We start from the raw sequence: 25,186 nt of genomic DNA on the forward strand, positions 1-25,186 counted from the left end.
AAAGTAGACTGCGTATCCAGGAGCTACAGAATGAAAAAGCATCTGCCTTTGGTATTTTGGCATGCCTCAATTAAAAAACCCGCTGCCTGTGCTATAATTTTTTGAATTCTGACCAGAGCACTTCTGCTCAGATTCAGACAGACACTTCTGAAGGTCGACCTAGGGGTAGTTAAAAAACAAATCCTTTGGAACAATATGCAGAACATTAATGTGTTACCTGCAACAGAAGAGAGGCCCAGAGCCAGTAAAGCTAATTTCGTTGCCGTGCTGAAATCAAGGAGACGGCTCACATGCTCGCTTCCCTCTACGCGTTTCTGTAAGCTCTCGCTGGATTGGCGTTTCAGGCCATTTTTCGAGCTGGAACTCCCCTCCCTCCCACTCCCACAAAGCTCGTGCTCAATATGCGCAAAACACTTCCATCTTAAAAAAATAATTGAAAATGTGCACCCTCAAGTTCACTGGATCAATCCCTCTGAATTATTTTATTTAGAAGACACTTCATTGTGTCAAGATTTAATGGAAAGGTTATGATGCCCAGCCTTCAGAACAGCAATGCATTAAAACGGAGTGTTGCAGGGAATGTTAAAATCCCACGTAATGAAACGCCCAAGCAAAACAGCCAGATTTATGAAAGATGAAATTGTTATACACAGAGTTTAGGTAAAACACAGACTGGGCAGAAAAGGAATATAGCGGCCAGAATCCTCCTATGTGTGTCTTGTGTGTACTGGGAGGAAATTTAGCAGCCTCACCACGTACTTTTTGCCTTTCCCTTACATCACTTTGAGCATTCACTGCCCAGGCTGGCTCTTTGGAAATGCATGTATTTTTACGTAAGCAATGCTTCCCAGCATACATCTTGATTAAATATATTCCCTGGTTATTTACTGCCCATTAAACAACACACCTTCTGGGTGTATTTTCATTGGACAAAAGATCTTTGCTATCAGATGCAGACCTCAGCGTGTCTAAGGCCGGAGCAGCTTTGTGCAACGATCTCTACGTGGGGCTGCATTTGAGAAACCTCCGGCAGTGCCTGTCAGAGTTATTTGCTTATTAGGTGGCATTTCCGATTGCTGGGAGTTACTCAACTTTACTCCATTTTACACTTCTTGGTGCATGTGGTAAAGCCTTAATGCAAGCAGATCTCCAAAGGGTTTTGTCTTTCTACTTGGGGAATCTCTTTCCTCGGGTCCTGTTGGACAGTTGCGACCCACTGAAGTACCTCCCAGGCTGGGAAGCGGCAAGTGGAAACGGAAGGGTGCGGGAGGGAACGATAAGTCCTTTTCACTGGAATCCTCTCCCCGAACGGATTTGGCAGAGCCCAGCTCCACTGATCTTAAAGCAAGGTTTATCGTTTGTGCAGGCTGCTGCCCGAAGGGGGGAAAAGATCTTTGAAGTTTCTGCATGATGGAAGGGTCTCTCCCTCTCTCTCTCTCACACACATTTTTTAAGGGCAGAGACAGGGAGATGCTCAACTGCCCTGAGTCAGGAAATTACATGACAAATTAAACAATTATGTGTTTTAGCGCTAAGCATCTATTTAGGCATTCAGCACTGAGCACGCGTTTAGCATGAATTCCACAGGCATTTATATATTTCCCCATCAACTCTAATTCCACACTGCAGCATTTTACTGCATATCAAAAGCAGCCCCGCTCCCATATCTACACCTTGAAGAGATTTCTTTATCATTTAACTTTATTACAGTAGGCACTGCCTGGACACTGTTAGAGTGACAAGGACTATTTCCTTAATTACTGTACATTGATAATAGCATTTACTCGGGCAGCTCCAGTGCTATTCAATCAAGCAAGATTCAATACAAAAAAGCTGATTTGCCAAAAAAGAGATTAGCATAAGTGCCTACAGTCACATTCTATTTTTGAAGGTAAAGCTTCTGTGTCTGTGAGCTTTCTTGGGGGAACTTTATAAAGAGAGATTAATCCAGTTTATCTCCTTCAAAAGATATTTGGGGAAATCACACAGAGAGTCAATATTTAGCCTCTTTCAATGATATTTTTTTAAGAAACGTGAAATAAAGAATTGTACAGAAAGTGCTAATCAGAAAAAAGGAACGTATATTTTTTCTCCTGCGTGGACACAGATACTTGTTGTGAAAAGCTCGTGGGTTCCCCAGTTTGTTATTGCTGTTCTTTGTCATTTGATCAAGTGACTGTAGCTGTTGCACTTTAAAATTAAATGCTATTATTTATGGTAGAACTTGTTCTAGTTAAAAATGCAGACTTCAGCACTATGTACATTTGTAAGCAGAAGGTTAAGCAGGACATTTTAAATGGTAAAGCAAAAGGCTTAATCAAGGCTGAAGAGCAAACTGCAGTGGGATAACAGATATAGTAAATAGGCATTAATCACCATACAGGCATAATCCAGGTATTAAGGAGCCTTGGGGCTAATACAAAGACTCACTAGCATAACGACTGATTCTATCAACAGTTAAGTATGTGAATAACTTTATTCTTGGGAGACATTTCATCGACGTTAAAGGTACTTACAAGATCAGGCCCATATTACGCCTTCATAAAATGGTCATGACACAATTATTTTGCCTGCAGGGGATTTCTGAGTTAGGAGACGCATGTAGGGGGTGTGGTTCAAGAGAGGTAAAAAATTAAGCAGCCAGAGCGTAATGAGCCACTTTTCCATGTTTTTCCCTTGACGCTATTTCTGTGACAACAAAATCCGAGATAAGCATTTCCTGCCAAAGCTGGACCAGATAAAATCATGAAGCCGTATCACCTCAAGGCAGACAGCTCATGTCTTAGTGACAAATTTAGTGACTACAAATCCAGGCTGAGAACACAGTCCATCCCTAGTTGTAATCTCTTGCGTGCTCGCACACTGGATTTGCTCTTAACTACCGATGAAATAAAATTTCAAGACGATAATAGCAAATCCATAGGTATGAAAGTCACTGTACAAACGTTCTTTTATTAGATGCTTAAAAGATTAAAGTGCTTCCACATTTAACTTGACATCAAACATTCCCAGTCTGCATACAAACACACGCGCATCCCATGTACCACCACAGCAGCGCACAAACCCCGGCCTGCAGGCCACGGCGAGTTTTAGCATCCTAGTCAAGCTTGCCTTGCCTACCGCAGGAACCAAACGTGTAGACTAATGGTAAGCACAAGATGAGACAGCCTAACCTGAGGACAGAAGAAAGAGAGGGAAGTGGGGAATGGGGTAGATGGCCACAGCTCTTCTATTCAAGGAATAGCAAGACGAAAAAAATCTAGCAATCTTTAATTGTGAATGTAGAAAAGGGACAGTGATGTAACTGTTCCCAGGGAACACTATTCTTATTTTGTAGAGGGAGGTGAGCCAAGATACTTAAGCTCTAGAGAACCTTTAACACAGGAAGCTATTTATCATAACAAGCTTGGTTGATACTGCTCCCATACTGAACCAATTAGATTAGCCTATTTCGTCATACTTCATAACTTGGGATGATAGGTTTCCAAGCATGGTACAGTGCAGTAATTGAATTTTGATCAAACACACATGGCCCATAACCCAGTATGTGAAACTTTCAGAACAGTTCACAGCTTTTAAATATCCAGTCAACATGTTGCCAAAAGTACAGGATGTACTTGATGCAAGTGGGAGAGGAGGGGGGGGAGCACGAGTCCACGCCGTAACTTGGTACAGCTGTAAAACAAACATTTTTTTGTTCCGATTCTGTTCCTACTTTAGCAAAGGAGTTGGGAGGAAGACAGTGAATGTCAAGTAAGTCGTTTTTCTCCCCAGCCCCCACACCCCCCAGGCACACATTTCCCTTTTAACATTCTTAGATTACCACAACCTTTCAAATTCACTACACTGTACTTTCATACTCTATTAGACACACCAGCAATTATGTTGTTAGCGTGGCACATCTGTTGCTTACACTCAGTTAATAAAGTAACTTAAAAGTCGTATGCATCATCCTCTTAATAGGGTTATAATCAATGGGACCATGGAATGAAAGCCCTAAAAAAATTACCGCTGCACCCCCGGCACTCCCCAGGCCTCTGCCCGGGCCGGTTCAGTCCGTATAGCAGGCAGTCCCTGCAGGTTCAAGGTGAACACTCAGCCGCTTCTTAGCGGTCGGTCCGTGGCCTCCTGTTACATGTTCTCACGGCGTTTTCCCCACAGTAAAGTCAAGCAACTTTGAAGACGACGCTGTGTGAAGGAAACAGAATACATTAGTAATTTCATTCCTGCTACTCTACTGACTAGGGGGCAAAACCCCCACCACAGACCAGGTTCATGAAGAGGGGAACGAACACGCTGTGCTAGGCTCTTTTTTAAGCAAGTAGTGGCCACCCATATCAAAGCTGCTATTTGGCCTGCAGCGAAGAGTTTGACATGCTTAAGCGCTACAGCAGGCTAGCCCCAACCTCTGTCTGCAGTGCTGCCAATGGCTTTTTCAGTTTTCACTGCTTTGACCTGCAAGGCAGCTGGAGGCAATTCAGCTCTCCGCCATCGCAGGGCATCTCAGATACATGAAGGGGAAGCACCAGTTCAGCCAGCCCCTTTAACTAAGTTGGTGCAAATGACAGAAAAGATGGGACCTGCTGCTGCAGCCCTCCAGAGAGCGTATCATCTTACACTTCTCCCAAGTACTTTGAGCTCCGCTCTCCAGCCCTGCTGCCTGAGAGCCGTCTCACACACCTGTCCTGGAGCACAGCTGCGTAGGAGACGCAGTCACAGGTTCCAAGGGGAGAAACGGTGTTTTTCAGATGTGAAAAAATGTGGATCTCATTTAGTCTTGCTGCTGGTTGGGGACAGGTATATTGCCTGATTACCACCACCGCCCCGACAGACCGAATGCAGGAGGTACGCTGGATCCCTTCCCCCTCCCCAGCCCCCTCCCGACGAAGTTACCACGCTGCAGAGAAAAGAAAAAAAAGGGAAAGCAATCGGTGTTCAACTTATCAAACTTGGTTCAAGTCTCAGTTCAAATCAAGGTTAAATAGGCCTGTTCTAAGCCTCCTAAAGACAGGATTTATTTAGTAATTACAGTAATGGAAACTGATCTTTATAATTTTCATACTGCCTAAAATTCTGCTGTGTCATATGCATCTGCAGAAGCCGAGAACTGTGCTTCTCAGAGAGCACTGTAATCTTGAAAGCAGCCATTCAGAGGTATAATGGAGAATTATCAGAGCATGAGTATGCCCAGGATATAATGAACCACAAAGAGCAAGAATCATAAATCCTGGGGAAAGCAGACAGTGTGTATTTGAGACAAGCAGTATGTTTGAATTATTTTGTTTTGTTGGGAGTTTGTGGAAATAGATCTTCATCGCAGATGGTGCAAACAGCATTTAGACTGCCCCTTTTTATTTGTATATTTCCTTTCTTTTTCTTTGCTAAAGTCTGAGGTCTAGAGAAAGAACATGGTGCAAAATGCATCTTGGCCAGACAGACTCCTCATATCCACTTTCCAGTTGTCCCTGTTCTGCAAGGAAAAATACAGGAGGGCTAAGTCTTTGCTGTACGGTAAAGAACAACTTCAGAAGATCTGGAGATCTGATAGGGGGTTTGGCTCCACCTTCAGGAAGCAGGAGGCAAAGAGAAGGCATGGCTTTAATCGCAGACGTACTTTCTGCAGAAAAGAAAGCCCACAACTTCTCTCATAGACATCTATTCCTCCCTAATGTGTCTTTCCTTCATATATTAAAAAAAAAAAAAAATCCCTGATCTGATACTGTGACGTTTCTACATATTGATTCAGTTCTGAAGTCTAACTCCTCCTGGAGAACTTAAGAACACGTGGAAGAAAGGCTGCAAGTAGTTGATACAGGAACAGACAGAGCTGATGTATGAACAAAAGCCAAAGAAAAGCAGTTTCGAGGTGAAAAAAGGTTGTCACACTAGGATGCTGTAGAACTGTAGGGACTATTACAAGCTATTTACACTTTCAATGCTAAGGTTTCCACAGGGAACGCAATTTTCTTTTTTAATTCATGGAGACTAGAAAGGCTCGCTGGGTAATGCAGATGGGTTTGAGGGGAAGAAAGTGGGAAGAGTCTTGATCAAATTTCAGCCTAGCAAAGCTCTTAAGCATATGCCTAAAGTTAAGCCTTTTTCCTCCCCAGATCTGGGCAGTACTTGCAGAAGAGGCAAACAGACCATTTCCTTGAATTTCACCTCTGGCAGACTCTGATGCAGGTTGAAAAAGCACATGCCCAGAACATAACAGCTGCTTAAAAAGCATGATTTAAATGAATTAAAATGATGCATTTTTTTAAAGAAGCCATATAGTGACCATTTATAATAATGAAAATGGAAAAGTAGTTACAGATGAGACTACACCGAGTTTGAAAGACTATATGATGTATTAGTGAAATAATAGGCAACCACACAATTTGCGACAGTCCTACAAGGCAATGTAAATGTATGGTCACTTGCAAAATCTTGCCTTTGGCATTTGCCCAGTTGGGTGCTTAAGCACCCAACCTTATTGTTTTCAACATCATTTTGTGGAGAAAACAGATCTGAAAACTGCAGAGGAAGCAACAGGAATGGCTCTCAATGCAGAGATGGACTAAACACCTAAGGAATCTGAAAATATATATCAAAAAAACTGAGAAGACATGCAAGAAGTCTGAGTAGACATAGCTGCGTAAGCAAATATAACTGAATATACTCCTGAGGAACAAAGGAAACAATTCTTGATGGGGTGACAACAGATGTTCTCCAAAAAAATTCTAATGGAGCATTTCAAACACAAAGACGTTCCTGTGGAGCTGAGAAGTTTTACTGGCAGGCATACAGTAATACATCTTTGGAAACATAATAAAACCTAACATTTTAAGGTGTTATCAGGTTCTGAGAGCAGAAGTGATATCTTCATGAATTAAGTGGTGGGTGCTGGTAGAGAGGAAAACAGTTAAGATAACAAAATATTGTCACAGGAAGTTGCCATAGCATTGTCTTAATTGCCAGAGGAATAGCTAGCCAGAGAATTTGCATTCTAAAGTATCTCTAAACCCATTCTCTTTGGAAATGTGCTCTGCACACAAGTGAAAGATGCACAGGTTGACTTAATCAAACAAGTACAATTCAGAGTAATTTATTAATACTGTATGCTTTTGCACTGTGTGAGTGAATGCAGCGTGCCCAAAGCTGATGTTTTTACTACTTCCTGTACTTTCACATCATGGTTAAGTACACTGCAGAAAATCCTAAAACAGAGACACAAAAAAAGACAAGTTTATGGAGTCATGGTTTTGCAATGACTGAACTGCACTGGCACTTAGGGAAGATTTGGATTTAATTCCTGGCTTGGATCTGCAGCATCTTCAACAAATAGCTTTATACAGGTTTTTAAAGGCTAAGCACTTCAACTTCTTTTTTTGAACTCTGGCCTTTATTCTTCACGTTCTCTATTTTACAGACACAGAACAATAGGTCTTTAGCTTTAGCTTGTTGGAATGCTGAAAGGATTCCTGAATATCTGCAAAACAAGCAGATTATCATCTTATTTGGGAATGAGGCAGGAGGATGACATAGTACATGTTTGATTATTTTTACTGTTTTGCAACCGTTTGGGGGAAAAGCTACAACCCAGGGAGAAGAGCATTCTCGTGCAGGAGGAGCAATCAGAACTACAGAAACACTAGGCTGGGCAACTTGATTGACAGGTGAATGACAAAGCAGGCAGCAACACAGAAAATCATCATAGGACAGACATTTCGATAAATATTACTGTAGCCAATTTATTATTAACACAGTAGGACAGCTTTACATCTTGCATCACGCTTTTCACAGTCCTTATGGTAAACATGCCATATCTGACAATTACAAGATGAAAAGAAAGACCTCACTAACTCTCTACTGGCCCTGCAGTACTATCTGCTTCCTCAGTTAACCCCCTCTAAACTTCAGCTATGCAGCTAAATAAGCATATAGAAACACAAGCGTGTTCAGGCATGGCACATAATTCCAACAGTATCCAATACAAGTTGCAAAGTTATGTTACCTGTGACGCTAATTTCTAAAAGGCTTCACAGACAAAGCAGAGAGATGTGAAAGAGAAGTGGAGAGTTGTTAGTGCAGGACCAGAGAATTAAGTAGAATGAAGTCTAAAGGGAACAGAAAATAAAATTTGCTACGACTCAAAGCATTTTCGTCTGGTCACCTCTGGCTTCATTATCCCCGGTGTGAAAAAACAAGGCAGACCTGACACAAATGTGCACTGGCATAACAGAAGATCAGGATGAAAGAATCCTGTATCGTTCTTTATTTCCCAGGTTAGTTGACATAAAGGAATAACATACATTTGTTTCTACAGAAACACTAACTTAATAACTAACTTAACAACTCTTTCTCTCTGATGACAATTTTATTTTTAGGAGAAACAAACTATCTGATGGACCTCATAACTAAACGTATTTTCATCTGATTCGCACAAAATAGCTCCTGTTTTCTTGTACAGATAACGAAGCACAACACGGCCTGCTGAAGCCCATGAGTCAAGCCCTCTGCTGCTTGTACACATGAAGGTGTATTTTAGAATGAAACCTTGTGTGAGAGAGTTGCCCAAGGCTTTTTTATTTTACTGTTCATGATATTGTCCTCTTTTCACAGCTGTATCATCGACCTCAGGTTTAAAAAACAAAGGCAGACAAGTCACAGGGTGATCTTAATCATGGAATTTTATTTGATTCAAATATTTCTTTTCTGTCCATTTTCCTGTACCTTTTTGAAAATGTGAATTTCAGGGGAAAAAAAAACTGACATGCACAAAGAGCGTTCAGTGAAAGAGAGACAAAAGGGAGATGCAGTGAATATAAGAAAAGTAAACGAAGCTAACAGAGAGTTCTTGTCTCTTTGAACCCACACGTAAAATGCACGTTAGCAGGTATTGCAGAACTATGCCTTAAGTGAAGGAAAGTAGAAATGTTAAGCATAAGGTACTCCTTGTGGTTCATTCTCATTATGTGATAGGTATTCCAGTTATGCTTATTTGGACAAAAACAGGATTGCTTTGCAAAACTTTCTGTGCACCAGTCTTAATGTAGGTTGAAAAGAGACTAAAAACCAGAAATTGCACTTTAAAAAAATCAGTTTAGGAATCTGGTTTATGTAATTCTCTTAAAACTACTGATTGCAGACACATTAATAACATTTTAAGAGTTTCATCTAAAACAACCTCCCCTCCTCTCAGATTATTAAAAAAAAAAATCTACGCTATTAAAATGAACTTCTCATTCAGTTACTCCAGGTTTTCATAAGAAGGTGAAAGGAATATTTGAAATTAGTCAAATAGTAGGAAGATTCTGTTGAAACTGTTTCTGTCTCAGTGTGCATATATATATTTAAAGGAAAATCTAGGTAAATCTTAGCTGTCCTAAAGGATTTGGTAAAACAACTTTGAAGGACACAGAATGTATTTCACTGAAACACAATTCATTTATCAACAAGTACACACTTGAAAGAAGAAATTTTCAAGGGCTTTATTAATGCAAAGAATTCACATTTCTGACATTCTGTATCTGCAAAACAGACACAAATTTCTTGTCGGAAAAAGGCGGCATGCATTTCAATATGGATGGTTGCAAGGGGGGGGGGAATCAAAATAAGCAAAGCAATTATGCCCTATTCTAACCTCAGCGCACTCCAACATCCACCTTCCTTTCTGAGATGCGTCACATACGGATCTTTTTTTTTTAATCCATATTCCTACTGTTGATCAGGACTGATCAAATTTTGCAACCTTACAAAGATTGTTCTTTAACCTTAATGGGAAAAAATCTTCAAGTGAATGGAATTTCATAGCGATTCATAGTGGACTTTCAGCACAAAATTTAGGGCCATGTGGTTTTTAACTAACATGATAGAAAGAAAAGCAATTTGTGTTTTAGGGTTTTTAAGTTAACTTTCAAACTGCCACGAATAGTTCTGGAATCAGATCCCAGGGGTAATTCTGGCCTACTAACATCCATGTCTCATCAATTTCAACGGACTAAGAATCAGCAAAGATGTTCTGCTGAACAATTCCTTCCCCGCTTAACCCTGTGAATTATACTGAGATGCCGAATGTCAACAGTGCAAATTACAAAAGTCTGCATACTTCACAAATGATACAACATAGCAGCAAACTGTGTGCTCACAGAAATAGAGCAGTCACAAAGAAAGTTGGCACCTTTGAGGTAAATTCATTCTCTTGATGAATTTTCATATTTTATCATCTTTGTTCAATGTACAACATTTAATATACAGTTCTGATGAAGTATAATTAATAAGTCATCAGCAATTTCAGTGGACGACTGGATCCATCTGTAAAATTAGATGCATACGTGACACTTACTGCCAGGGTTAAGGATACGTCTGCATTTTTCTGAAAGTTGCATTGGTAATAGTGAGCCTCGTAAGCCTTGCTCCATAGTAATCTATAATATAACTAGAGCCATCAGAAGGTCCAACGATCTGCAAGAGAAAAAGAACCAAGACTTTTCAATATGAAGTGAAATATACACTTTGTGCTAACATCTCAATTACTGCTAATTTTCCCATCATAAAATTAGTCATGCTTAATTAGTCAAACAGAAACTAGATTTATTTTAAAGTTATGCTGTAGTTTAACTATTTTAGTGAACGCTGTCTCTGAAGGAACATCTCTCTAGGGCTCCTAATCAACCAAATTACACAGGCCGGCTGTGGTGCTGGTTTAAGCTGATGAGGATTTGAGTCACAAAATCAGGCCAGCGAATGAGTGGGCTCCAAAGCACTCTTCCTGAACAAAGGAGGGTAGGAAATGCTGCACAGGTAAGGAACAAGAAGGAAGAGAGAAGATCGTGGCTTCGTTGTTCTGGAACTGATAAATTGATGCAGGGTCAAAAGGCAGATGAATAAAGAGAGATGAAAGCTACCCACAACTCTATCTGTAATTGATATGAGACAAGATCACAGCTGTAGTATAGAAAGAAATTTGAGAATATATGTAATTTGAAAGACTAGTGATATAAAAAGACTGCTATATTGCTATATAAAAAATGTAATTTTATATTTCTCTATAAACACATTTAAAGAATTTCTACGTCCACAATGCATTCTAAGTTTGTCAAAGTCAATTTATAATCCATGCTAAATGGATGCACTGTAGAATAAGACAACTTGGCAAGTTCATGATGTCATAAGGTGTCACCCCAGCTAGGGATTTAACCACTAAGAATCCCACAGTCATGCGTCTCGGGTGATATGGGACTTCTATATAGAGGAGAGGCAGGAAAAAAAGTGGCAAGGTCTTCTTTCCTGCATGCTGTCTGGACACCCCAGGTGATGGGCTCCATCAGCAATTAAACACATGCAAGCACAGAACTTCACAGGCAGTTCTTATTTCAGGAACACCAGGACATCTCATGTAATTCTAACCCTATATGTCACACAAAAAGCTCATCAGTTCTGACACAATTAATTTACAGTGCTATAGCTTCCAGGCTATGGTCAAGTGGTAGACTCATTACAGGTATTCAGAGATAGCTCAACTATCTAAATTTTAATTCAAACTACGTTCATATTTTGTATTCATAACATCAATTTATGCTAAAAAAAATGCCTTGATTCTTCAATATACCAAAGGAAAAGTTCTTAAGGGTGAAATGCTAACAAACACTTAGGGATCAAATCAAAGCTTTAACAAACAACAACAGATTTGTATCTTGTTTCGAAAGCATCGACTTACCTGCATTGAAATAAGTATGAAATCAATTAGGCTACCAATTCCACAAAATCCTACAGTGCAGAACTTTAGCAAACCTAAGAAAGGGAAACAAAATTTAATTGCCTCTTTAAGCTAGTTACTATAAAGTTCATAGGTTTCTGGTGGCAATCACATCCAAATTCTCTTCTCATTCTACAAAATATATATACTTCTAAGAACAGAAGTAAAATTAAAGATCTTTAACCATGAAAAAACAACCTGTATATTCATATTTCTGCACTACCCTGAAGACACTTGAAAGATTTTAAACATAACTTTTTTTAAACAGACAAAAATTCTTTGAAGGGAAAGGTAGAAGTTAATAAATAAGTTACTAAAAATGTTCCTTTCTTTGTGTAGATATAGTCAGAAAAAAATCCCAACTCAAGCTAGAAAATTTGTTTTTGAATAGAGGAGGACTTTGTCCCATCTCTTAAGTCACAGCATACTGATTAGATTTTCTCCAAAACATGCTGCTTTGGAGAACCATTCTTAGTATCATTTTTACATTTCTGCTGAAATAGGATTTTACACACACACACACACACATATATATATATGCATATACATGTACACACACACACACATAAAACACTTATGCTTAGTCACTATTCATAAGTAGTGAGGGATTCTTTTGTATGAAAAAATGAAAGGTTAATAGAAAAGATATGGGAATAGCGATTAACTTTCTCACAGTGCGAGATCTCCATGAAAGGCAGACATCACATTTGGAAGAAAAAGGCTATGTAAGAATTTTTTAAAATATCAACAGTTTCGCGTACAATGAATGTAATACAATGAGTATTATATTTATTGCAAGACAATACTTCAGCTTCCAGCTGGACAAACATTTAGGCTATTTTGAGAATGAAGCGCTCATTTGGAAGACATTTGCAACTTTACCCAGAAACAGAAAGTTTGAAGAGAAATACAAAGCTTTTGCAGTTAAGTTAGTTGTAAGCTGTGCTGTACAGGATTTGAAAAAGTTCCTTGCTAAAGAGCATATCCTCGTTAATGCTTACAGGGGCTGGCACACTTCTGATGCCAAAGACAAGCACGCTGACACCCTCAGCCAGTGCGGCATCCCATGCCACCTTTTCCCCACGGAAGTCAGGACTGCTGCAAGTTGTGCTGTTCTACCTTCCATTAAAAAAGCAGACATTTTCCAAAGAGTGAGCCTGCTTTCAAGCAAGCACCTGAAGGTCTCCAGACCTCTTCCTCCTCTTTCTCGCTCCCCCTCTCTCAGGAGCAGCAATCTGTCTGGCATACCTCCTCCTCTCCCCTTGTGCCCTGTTTATGTGGCTGCGTATGGAGGAGAGAGAATTTGATGCTTGCATAGAGTGGGGGAGTAACTGCTTGCACGCTGTAGGAAGAGCATCCCACCATCTGGGGATAGCTGCCATAGCTGACACAGTGAAACTAGCCTGATTTATAAACTCTAGGAGAGAGTTTATAATCTCTCTACGGAAGAGGAGAAGTCAGACAGAACCTAACTGGGAAAATATACCTAATGACTACAAGGATGAAAGAGTAGTGGCAGGATGGTCTTTCACCTGATTAAAAGGAAAGTCCATAAACATATTACAGCTGAAGCGCTGCCACTTAAATCTGCAAAAAAAAAAAAAGTATATCAATGCTTAAAACAATTTGTTCCCAGTGGCTGAGGCGTGAGACTTCCAGCAATCAAACATAGTTAGCCTGGATATTAGTATTGGCAGTAGCATTAAAAAAAAAAACAAAAGGGAAACAGCCAGCTAAAGAAATGCTCGCCTTAGGAAACAACAGTTAAGTCAACTAAATAACATCAAACTCTTTGGTGAACATAATTCATTGCATCATTATCTCTGCATCAAGTGAAGTCACCATTTAAAATATTTATTTGTGACACTTATACCATCTCCTCTCAAGCTCCAGTACTCAACACCACTGTCAGTTGGTGACTTGGAAATCCAGCAGCTCTCCAGGGCTGGTTCCAGCAGCAGTTCCAATTAACTTGAGCAACTGGCTGCATCCTGGTGAGCCATTCTCCATTACGTTCCTGGGTGTAGAAGCACTGTTTGCGAAACCTGGCATATGTTTCTAGAGTGTAGGGTAAAGTTGATTTTTTGTTTCTTCCTCCTTGCTTCCCTCCCCACAAGCAGATTACTCGGAGAAAATAAACTGTTCTGAAGCATGGAGGAAAAAAATAGTGCAATAACTTACGGTTTAGTTCACAGCGTGTGGGAGAGGAAGGGGTTGCCTTCCATACAATTTTACTAGTTTCTTCATATTCAATAGTTTATTTGTTATTTGTGCTCCCTTTAAGCACAAGACAAGGAATAAAAATAAATGAAAGAGTATTTAAAGTTTTCATTACACTTGCACAAAATATTTCAAGGCTATTACCTTTCTGTAGCACAGCTTTTGCCAAGGCATGGACGACCTAAAAAAGTAACCACTGGCAAGAAATTCAGTTTACTGATTTTATCTTTCTGCATTTCTACTCTTATGTATTTGCTTTTTTCCTCTTTACCTTTCAAAAGCTTAAAAACTTGCCATCATAACTTTGGTTACTGGTTATAGTATATTCCAGTAGGGCTGGCAAGCATGAAACATATAGGACTTCTATAATAAGAATACAGTATTCATAAATCTACAATATATTAAAAGTAATCACTGCAAATTGTTATTCCAAATCCAATGCTAGAATACATTTTCAGTCACCGATGTAACAAAAAATGTGTACCTTATCAACCGCTTCCAAAAATATATCTTTTTGTGAGACAGATGGACAAAATAAGTGCTAATTATAGAATCTCAAGGAAAAAAGACACATATGTTAACATATGCTTAGCCAGAAGGACAGATAATAATCTTTAAAAACCCAGGAGTTTGCATATAATGGGCAAAAATGCAAAACTCCCAACAGAAGTGACACTAACATGTATAGCTTTTTCCCGGTTTATTGTTCCATGCTATCTAGACTTAAATGTGCTTCCCTTTATCTGGCTCAGTAATAAACAAAGAAAATCCTAGACACTGAAAGTAGTTCTAACATACTAAGGTATGTGCATAATTTAAAAGCCAGTGGCACCATCGCCCTGAGAATCAGGTCCTAAAAGCACTACCAGAGGTAGTTCTTATTAAACATCACAGCTTTTGCAGAACTGCTGCTAAGACTATGTGCTATCTTGAATGTACGTGTTTTTAGGAATAAATTCTGTGTCCCAAAACACTAGGTTTATTGTAAAGTTTGTGCACTATTTCCCTGGTAAAATCAAGCATCATTTAAGTAGCTGGTACATCAGTCAAAACCGCTTCTGTTCAGAGCCTCAGAGAGAATGCAGTTGTAAACGTCAATGTAAAGCAAAACTACGAATGGCAATAATCATGCTTGCTTGTGCAGGTTTTATCTGCTAGACAAGCATGCATCCATTTGTCACCACTCACTCCAACAGCTAGATTTTACTTCATATCCATTCTGAGCGGTAAAAACACAGAGTAGAAGGCCGAGGTATATACTGTAGGATTTTATTTGACAGGGAAGTAAGGGCTCTAGTTGTAAGTATGAAAACAATGACAGTCAGAGGTCATTACTCAAAATATAAGTATACACATACAACTTAGTTAAACAATAACCTTTACCCCAAAGAAAAAAATAAGGAATAAACTCACCTAAGGCAGGGTAGCCTAGATAAAATCTATCTGCTCCCAGCCATCCAAGAAATAAAGACAGAGCCACTGCCACTTTGTAGGAGTATCCATTTCTGCCAAAAGACACAAGTAATGTAGACAATGACTGCAAAAATATATTCACTCATAAGCATATTTTTGAAATTTAAAGCAATGATTCATTTGCTTGGTGCCTCAGTTTGCAAAAAAAAAAAAAAAAAAAAGACGACTTATTTATCTTCAATTAATGGACAAAGAATTGATAATGTTCAGCTTTCAAACTGGCGAGGCATCCTCCATAAAGCAACCTCAGCCACTGCAACTCAAGTATACTCTTGCAGAATACAGATTCTTATTTTGAAACTAAATCATCATTCCTTGTCAAGAGCGCTATAATTCAGTTGCTGATACATTCCCATTTACAGAGCACTTCCTAGTAGTTCAGCCCTACTGAGACAACACTGGAAAGCTGAGAGGTGCATGCATACTGTCCGTAGCCATTAGTTTCACATCCAGCCAAGAAGACAGAACAGGATACACAGGTGAGATGTCAGTAAAGACAATAATTGTGATTAGACTTGAAGAAGACATGAACCATGGCCACTAGCTGAAGAAGCTGCAGGAAGCAGTTAGCCAAAGGAGGGTACGAGACAAAACTATCCATTTACACAGCAAAGGTAGGTAAACGGCATACATTCTTACAAATGAAGAGAACTGTTGGCCACACAAAGATGTATTGTGGTAGAGGTACCCTAAAGTTAAGCATCCTGTTGTTAGGCACACAACATACACAGATACAAGCAGCAGAATCCTCAGATTTTCTGAGATTTACACTAATCGACCCCATTCCTGCCAACAGTTGGAGTGGCGTGGACACCTAACCACCAGTAATTTTCAGTCACTCCTGATGTGAACTTTATGCTAATAAGCATGCTAGCTGGAAACACATAGCTATTAATCCTAGAATTATCCTTTGCTGCACCGGGGAACAGCTAGCCTTTGAAAAGGAACGCAAACACAAATGTAATTAGAACTTTAAAAATATTCAATAATTCACTGTTCTGACACGTGCATTACCATGTGGCAGCAACTACCTAATAAGCCCAAATTAAACTCTTGGTTAACAGCTGAATAAAACTTACAGCTTCACAAAGACAGTAGCTGAGAAATCCAAGCACCTTTATTAAGCACTTTTAATGCCAAATAAAGATCTACATTTTTGCTTATTATCTAGATTTATTGACTTTAAAACTTAATGGCAACATTAAGTGATTAAACCATGACTCTTACCTCAATATTTGTTACTTAGTGCTTATTAGCAACATAGAACATACTGGGCCTTCCTGGAACCTAATGTAATGTAAATTACCTTCTTCAGAAATATCTTGTTTCCACTGTAAAGAACACTGATGGTTTTATTTAAAAGTTGAGGTAAACTTTCGGAAATTATTTATCAACTGCCAAGTGTCAACAAGCCTCCAAGGACACTAAAACAACTCTCATGTAAAAGGTAGGAACGCAATTTAATTTGAGATGTTCCTGATCAAACACAGTAATTAAGTAAACCAAGCACTTGCCTATGCATTGAGATGTTTTTAAAAGGAGAACAGTCTGCAACCTAGTCAACAGGAAACTGAAAGGGCAGAAGAGATATAGTATGAAGTAGAAGCATGTTCATACTGTACCAAGCCTGCACCCACTCCTGTATTTCCTTTGCCTTACTCATTCTCTTGGCGAAAAATAAACCCTCAAGACTAACACAGCAAGTAGGGAAATAACACTTGCCGGTCATCTAAAGGAATTTCTACAATTGGATAAAAGACGTAATTTCTTTTCAGTTACTCTTCTGAATTTTTCTTCTATTTCTGTTTCTCAGCATCATCCAATCTTTATTCTCTCTGCATACGTTTCTCCCAGTTACTATGCTAAAAACTTTTTCTTCTTGCTCTCCATGCCCGTTGATACTAAGCAAGTACTGCTATAGGTCACGTTGGTTTCTGTGCTCTTTCAGGGTCTCTTATCAATCCTTAAGGACCTGACCCCAGCGAACTTCATAAATTTTACAGACAGTCATTTTAAGGACTCGTTGCCTGGAACGAGAATACTGGAATGATGGATGCATTCAAGTCTGCAGAATCAGGGCCTGTGCACATTAAGCAAAATACAAAATATCGTGCCAGTTTAGACAACTCTAGAATTTAGCAAAAATCTACCACCAAAAATCAAATTAAAATCAAACCAAAGCAAACCTAACTCCCCCCTCCTCCTTTGCTGGAGCAAACTTCCTAGTACTTACAAACTTGTCCTGGAACAAACACTAGGAGCAACTGTCATCGGCATGCCCATTTAAACATACATACCACATAGTGTGCTAGTCTTGTACTAAAAGCTAGCACTGTCCAACTTTCTGGATTCCAGAACTGTAATCTGGACTGCTGCTACACTAGGTTTTGGCTATGGACAACTTGCTGATTAGCCCCTTCCTACAGGTAGGAACAGACATTAACCTACAGCCCCCATGCTAGGACAGTCCTGCCATGGAAAGATGCTTTCTCAAACCAATTTTCTGATTCAAATTATGTGCAGCTGTTTCTTCTTGAAGACAGTTACAACTTCCAAAAAAACTCAAATACGATGCTCTAAAAAAGCAGTAGAAGGGGCAGATTTATTGTTGTAATATCAAGCTGGAGATTCCTGTCTGAAATAATGTTTCTGAGACTTGGGTAATATTTAAAATGCCTTATAAAAGGCTGATGTAATGAACAGCGATTACACAACTTTTTAACAAACATACATATGAAAGATGGCAATATTAATCTTTTTGCTGTTTTTACTTGGCTTTGGGACTTTATTAAGGGGATGCTTGCATAACTCTTCCTACAGTCATAGTTGGACTTTAATGGAGTTTTCAGCATGTCCACAAAAGTTTCTCTTCCCCTCTGCCATACAAGAGTCCCAGGACAGGAAAAGCCACAGCAAGTTCTTTTGGTAGTAGAGCCATTCATGATTTTATCAAAAATAATAGTCATCACGAAACAGCAGTCATCGTAAGAAGCACACCATTTTTACTGCCTACTGAAAAGGTAACATAGAAAGACCCCTATACTGTCTTTTGAAGTTCTAAATCCATACACATAAAGAAAACACAAATTTACAAGAGTTACTAGAAAAAACAGTAAACAAAAATGAATATATACAACAAGCCCAAACATAAGAATTACATCTATTTCAAAAATTAAGTCGTTTTTATTAAACTAGTATAACTCATCCTTCTCTCAGTCCCCATCACAGATGGGACAGAAATGCAATTGCTTCTGGATAAAAATGTGACTAAGTCTAGTTTGCTAGCATTTACATTTGATTAGATATAATAATATGTTTCCTTGAATTCACTGAGCTTTGACTGTTGAAAAGACTACGTACAGAGCAAATACTGATGAAACTGAGAGGCAGAGCTGTGCCCCTGAGTTAGGCAAACTGTTGAGCACTACGTACCACTTCAGAGTTAGTTGCCCACTAGAGTGACGAGGAATACTCTGGAGGATTACTGATTATAATTGCCAAAGACTCCACAGTCGGACAAAAGAAAAAAGCTCCTGCGTGAATCCCATAAAAGAGAAACAAATGGTACTGATAGGTGTTCTCTGTTCATTAACACTAGCCAGTTGGAACATTTGTTGGTATCCATTGCTCGTGATCTGTTTCAGAAAAACTAAGTCCATCATTTCCACGTTGAAGAAACAGGCCCTTAAGAGACACACTGCACTTTGATTATACAAAAAGGTTCTTTAAGAAGAGAGAGTAGTTCCTCTGAAAGAGATTTTCAGGGAGCTAGAGAAAGACTCCAGCTCCCCCACTATTCATGTACAATACAACCTAAACTGCAGTTTCACACAGGCTTCAAACTGGCATGAACCAGCAGCAGTGGTGCTGAACAGAGCAGCCCAGCCCAGCCCAGCCCTCCTGCTCATCCGCTCTCTCTTACGCTGGTGTTGCCCTCACCCTTGTGCTGGCACAAGCACTGATGTGACTGTACCGCAGCTCACACTGGGGAACTGCTCCCAGTGGGTTCAAACCCAGATGAGTTTGCCCTGATTCAGTATACAATGGGGTATGCCAGGTGAAGGGATGGAGAGGGGTCCTCAGACTGCACCTTTAAGCAGCTGTGCTGATTTGCAGCATATGTGAAAAAGGAACCTTAGCATTCGTGGCAAATCTTCAGTAGGGTAAGTACTAAGGTAAAGCAAAGACACAAACATAATTAAACAAACAAACAAGTGTCCAACATAGAGACAGATTTACGTATAAACATGTATATGTTATCATTGAACTATTTATAATGTTTATTAGAACATTAAGTACTGTGCAACATCTGTGCTGTGTTCTATCTCATTTCTCTTTTTTCTTCTGCCAACACATCATACTATTTTAGAAAAACTTCAGTGTGAAAATAAAGGCATACTATTACAAAACACAGTAATGTACTTACACGTTTCGACATGCAATAGGCTTGTAAAATCCAACTTCATTTCCAGTAAAGACTTTTTCTATGCCAAGGTGATCTTTACAGGTAATATTTGGTGCTGGCAGACATTGAACTGAGGACAGAAAAATTATTCAAATTTACGCAAAAATCAGTCTGGGATTGTGGCATTTTTCTAACAAGCCATATGACATAGTGAAGTAAACAAATGAAGTTATACTGTGCAACGGTCACGATACGCAACATTGTATACAAGGGCTTGTGTGACTGAATTGTTTAAAGCCAGACCTACGACTAACTTGTCTTTTTGCATGATACATACTAAGCAAAATATACAAGTCTAATTGCTCCCCTAATTCTGTTGCAATTTCTGGTTTTGTTCCATTCTGAATCAATGAAGGGTCTGAACTGGATACACAGAAAACATTTTCCTCTTGAGAAGAGTCGAGCATTGGAACAAGCTGCCCAAAGAGGTGGTGCAATCTCCATCCTTGGAGGTTTTCAAGATCTGACTGAACAAAGACTGAAGCAACCTCACGTGAATGCAGTGCTGACACTGCTCTGAGCAGAAGGTTGTTGGATGATAGGACTTCCTGGGGTCTCTTCTCACCTAAGCTATTCTGTAATTCTAATCTACGGCTTGACTCATAAAAGAACCAAAGTGGAAATCACAGAACAAAGTGACATCTGCCAGAAGTCTGCAATATATTACCAGAACATTAATCACCATCCAATGTTGAAATTGTTTCAAAGGGCAAAAATCCAATCCTTCCTCCACTTTCTATTACTAGCTTTCTATTACTGCCTTTCAGTACTTTTGAGTTCTATCTAACTTCCAGCCATGTTCAATATTTCTTTCCTGATTTTCCAGTAACACTTACAGGAAGACTACAAATGGATTTGGTTGGCTTTCTTTTTAAATATCAGTCCATACTGCATAGGGACAAAAAAAAAAATTTAGTATCAGCTAGTCAGTATCAGTAACACCTGAAAAACATGAGCCGTACCTAGACTACATGGATGTTACTGCTTAATGTGCCTAATCTGAGAGGATTATAAAAAGCCGCATTCTGTCTTAGAAAAAAAAATAAGGAAAGATAGCAAAAGATTATGTTATTTAGAAGAAACCCACAGCAGTCAAAACGTATTCAGAGAGTAAAGGCCACGTCTTTTCCTGTCAATATTATGCCAGTAAGCCTCCAAACGTGCTACCAAATGAGATTACTCAGATGCTTGGAATTAAACTCATATTTGCTTTGGTGATGGGACCTAGAAAAACGTTTAGAGATTGCTGTTCTTCAACTGTGATCTAGATTAACTTTTTATTACTTAGATAGTACTGAAAAGGAAGGTTCAGATACTTGTGGGGACCATTTAAAGACAGTTATATGCATAAAAACTCTACATTGACATAGAAAAGAATAAGCAATTAAGCAGCTTTCCTCACTCTGAAGCTTATCTCCTGTTCAAAAGCATACTGCATTAAATACAAACATCCACTAATTAGTTAGACACAGTTAACAAATTGAGTTGTGAAGCATCTCCAGCTACAGAATACTCTGACTGACTGCTTACAATCAGGGACAAGATGTCCAAGATCACAGAATCACAGAATGGTTGAGGTTGGAAGGGACCTCTGGAGATCATCTAGTCCAACCCTTCTGCTCAAGCAGCGTCCTCTAGAGCATATTGCCCAGGATCACATCCAGACGGGTTTTGAATATCTCCAGGGAAGGAGACTCCACTACCTCTCTGGGCAACCTGTTCCAATGCTCTGTCACCCTCACAGTGAAGAAGTTTTTTCTCAGGTTCAGATAAGGTAAAGGACTCAGTAACTTAAAGGAGGACCCATTTTGGATATTACTCTGAAAGGTATTTGAAAAAGCTTGACTACCTCGAGCATCTGAGTGAATAAAATTATTCATTGTTTATAGAAAGTGAAATAAGGGAGATGATAAGCATAGATGTGTATTTTGAGTGCACGTAAAGCAAAAGTGTTATACTATTAGCTAACCTGCAAGGACCATTTATTTCAAAGCCTGAGAACATCAGACAAGCTAAAAACAGGTAGTAAACCAAGTGACCAATTTAAGTATTCATCTGCTGTACTCAAATGAGCATCAGACTTCAAAATCAAAACATATGCAAGGGCTTTCAAAACAAGAGTCTAATGACACCACAAACTCCTGATAATGACATACACCATTTTTCCCTAAAAGAAATTAAAAAGGAAGATTTTGAGGCTCTTATGCCTCATGCCAATTCTTCTTCTAATAAGCATATGCAAAATCTAGTATGACAGAAATAAGTTGTTTTAATCACTGTAGCGAAGGATGGAGCTGAGAGGATATAACAGAAATTGCAGAGATTTACCAAAAACCTCACTTACAATTATACTAATGAAAGACAATGCATTTCTTCATTTTTAGTAAAGCATCCAATCTGCCCAAGTGTTTTAGGCTATCAGAATAATGCAATGACATTACTGATTCCACGTTTTAAAAAGATCATCTAGCAGATATACAAATGCATAAACTGAACACATTCTTGGAAAACGTTGTTACCGTCAATGTATGTCAGAGGTTGAAAATCCTTACCATATGCAGTGTGATTTGTACAGTTCATTGGTTCCTGCGTACTATTGTCTATTTTAGGATCATCACAAATATATGTTCAGCTAATTGAGGAAAACATTTTTCATATCAACCACTACTACAGGCTTAGTGTTAATTTATTCCACCCTCTTTAACCCCTGAGGATTTAAGATGTACCTTGATGTCAGTATTCCTTTCTACCCGCCCCCCAAAATACGAACAGCACGTTACTATACAGCAAATCTGCCAAATCAATTTAATACATAAATACATTGCATAAGCTTCACATTTAATTAGTGCTGCAGTCAGCACTACCTGAAAGCACTACTACATTTATCAGTCCTGGCCGCTGCATTCAAAGGCTGCAAGACAGCACAACTAATCTCGTCTTCTTCCCTTATCTCGCTATCAGAGCGCATTTAAATTGAGGTTATTTGGTTGAGAAAATTAGATCTCCAATAACATCCAAAACTCAAAAGCGAACATCTGAAAACGGGCACGCGAATGGCCAGGATTCGGGACTAGAATAAACCTGAGCAGCGACCAACTTGCAGAGGTCTCAAGTCCTGCGGCCAAGCAAAGCGGAGGACGAAGTTAACTTTTCCAGGGTTTGCTCTCCGGGCACCTTTGAGGCGCAGCTACGCCGACAGCTGCCGCCTGCTAGCAGCCCAGGCTTTCTCGGCGAGGCCTGACGCGCCCTGGCAGAGCCGGCAGCCCCTGACACCCGTTAACGTGGGCTGCCGAGGCAGACAGGCTCGATTTGTGCAAAGTCATTGCATCGCCCTACAGTGTCCTGAAAAATAAGAAGGGTGATGATGGTAGTGGGGGGTTGTCTCACATCCCGCAGGGTTTTACCGCTGAAAATCCGAGAGACACCCCAAAGAGACGCACGCCACCCCCAAAAATCAAGCTTAAAAAATCACCCCGCTCCATTTCCTAGCCGAAATCCCCCGGGGGGGAGGCGGGGGGGGGGGGCTCCTGAGGCTGTCTATGCCCTTTGAGGAGCAGCAAGAGACGCGCAGGACCCCCCACCCCCCCTCCATCTTCTCCTCCGAGGGGACCGGCTCCAGCCGGAGCGGTCCGCGCCCCCCCGCCCCGTCGCCATAGCAACCGGCCCGGCCGCCGCCTCCCAGCCCCCGGCCGCGCTCAGGATATTGCCCCAACCGCAGCTCGTCGCACTTGAGCGGCGCCTCCCGGCTCGCCGCTCCCTCCACGGTCGCACCCCCCGCGAACCACAGGAGAAGCAGGAACCGGGCCTCCGCCGCGCCTCTCCGCGCCGGCAGCCGCCCCGGCCGGGCGGCCATGATGGAAACGAGCCGCTCCCGTCAGCTGACTCGCCTGCCCCCGGCGGCGGCGGCGGCGGCGCTGCGGGGAGGAGCGGGCCGCGCCGCGGGACAGGCCGCGCTGCCCGCAGGGAAGGGCGGAGGGGGATTTTTTTATAGTTGTTCTCGGGTTTTTGACGTGTTTGGGCTTTTTTTTTCTTTTTTTTTCTCTTCTTGACCTGAGCAAACATGGCTCCTGAGGCACTCTCGGCAGCGTTGCAGGCAGACCTTGCCCCTTGCCAAGATGGCGCGTCTACGCGGCGGACGGGCTTGTGCCCGGGACAAAGATGGCCGCCGCCCGCGCCCAGCCGCTACGCGACGGCGCCGCAGCTGCCCTTACTCAAAATGGCCGCCCCGAAGAGCGTCGCTTCGGCGTGGGGGAGGAGGGGAGGAGGCGGGGGGCGCGTTAAGGCGCTCGGCGGCGCGGAGCTGCGGCCGCTCCGTGTGCGAGTCCCGGTCCGGTACGGCGGGGAGCCGAGTGCCCCAGCCCCGGGGGCGGCCCGCTGCCTGGAGCCGAGCGGCGGGCGAGCCTCGGCCCTCCCCGGGACCGGGGGCGGCCCCCGCTCGCCCCCGCCCCGGGCCCTGAGGCGGGAGGAGAGCTCGGCTAGGGGAGCTGCGCGAAGGCAGCGAAAAGAGATGAGCGCTCTTCCCCCCATCCTCCCCCCCCCCAAAAAAACCCCAAAAACCGAAGTAATAACTGTCAGTCAGGTCCCACCTAATCTCCACACGTAGCAAGTGCCCGTAAGTACCGCGTGTGTCGTCCAGGAGAGCGTTTAACAGAACTGAAGCAGGCAAGAGGTTGAGCAAGGCGGCCTGCAGGCAGCCTGCCGCCGCGGGCAGCCCCCCCCTCCGGCCCCCGGCCCGAAACCTGGCCGGGTGGTGGTGGTGGGGGGGGCTCCTTAGCTGCAGGCGCACAGCGGCCCTATGAAAAGAATATTTCTACCTTGAAATGGGTCCGATGGTGAAACGTGCTTCCGTAACCTTTGTTAATAAAGTACGAGTACTAAGTGCCCAGAGCAGACAAGCTTGATGTTCATTAACAGTTGCTCTTTGTAAGGTATTCTATAGGAATTGCCAACCTTCTCTCTAAGGTTATTTTACCTAGTGTCTTTCTAAGTATTGTTTTTTTTTCTTTAATCTAGTATTTGTTTTTCAGTGCATTAGTTTTCAGTTATAAACTGCTGGGAATCCTTGGCTGTTTATGAGACGAAGAGACCGTTTGAGTGGAAACAGAACCTGGAAAGGCAGCGCTACTGTTTCTGGTTTCAAATCTGCTCTAGAAGCACTTTCCGAAAAACACTTAGGGACCTAGAAACTGGAAAAGGTTGAAAGCCACTTCCAGATAGTATTTAAGAGAGTGTCATTGTTATTCGGCGTTTCTGAAAATCTTTTGGTTTTATAGTTGATTATTTTCATG

At 41.1% G+C, this 25,186-nt stretch overlaps 2 protein-coding genes across 12 annotated transcripts in view; one reads left to right on the top strand and one right to left on the bottom strand.

Moving 5' to 3' along the window:
• Positions 1-1,683: 1,683 nt before the first annotated feature.
• Positions 1,684-24,015, bottom strand: TM2D1 (TM2 domain containing 1). 11 transcript variants are annotated; one of them, XR_011142666.1, is made up of 8 exons: positions 23,603-23,869; positions 22,451-22,524; positions 19,860-19,968; positions 15,374-15,465; positions 13,273-13,327; positions 11,702-11,775; positions 10,328-10,446; positions 2,933-4,188 (listed from the first exon to the last, which is right to left on the bottom strand). XR_011142666.1 is itself a non-coding variant. In XM_068953377.1 (7 exons), the coding sequence occupies exons 1-6, from the start codon at positions 23,749-23,751 to the stop codon at positions 10,336-10,338; spliced, it is 609 nt and encodes a 202-aa protein (XP_068809478.1). In that variant the 5' UTR covers positions 23,752-24,015; the 3' UTR covers positions 1,684-4,188; positions 10,328-10,335. The 11 variants fall into 11 exon arrangements, 8 of the variants coding, with proteins under 8 accessions (XP_068809478.1, XP_068809477.1, XP_068809480.1 ...); XR_011142664.1 differs by having other exon boundaries at positions 22,451-22,520; positions 23,599-23,793; XR_011142665.1 differs by lacking the exon at positions 2,933-4,188 and adding an exon at positions 4,681-4,897 and having other exon boundaries at positions 22,451-22,520; positions 23,599-23,793.
• A 331-nt stretch (positions 24,016-24,346) lies between these two features.
• The window catches only part of PATJ (PATJ crumbs cell polarity complex component), a 161,838-nt gene continuing 160,998 nt past the window's right edge, over positions 24,347-25,186 (top strand). The window contains exon 1 of the mRNA XM_068953372.1: positions 24,347-24,510. The gene's annotated coding sequence lies outside the window, so the exon portion shown is untranslated. The remainder of the gene's footprint in view (positions 24,511-25,186) is intronic.

The sequence above is a fragment of the Struthio camelus genome, chromosome 8, assembly GCF_040807025.1.
Source record: "Struthio camelus isolate bStrCam1 chromosome 8, bStrCam1.hap1, whole genome shotgun sequence".
In the NCBI taxonomy this organism is placed as follows: Eukaryota; Metazoa; Chordata; class Aves; order Struthioniformes; family Struthionidae; genus Struthio; species Struthio camelus.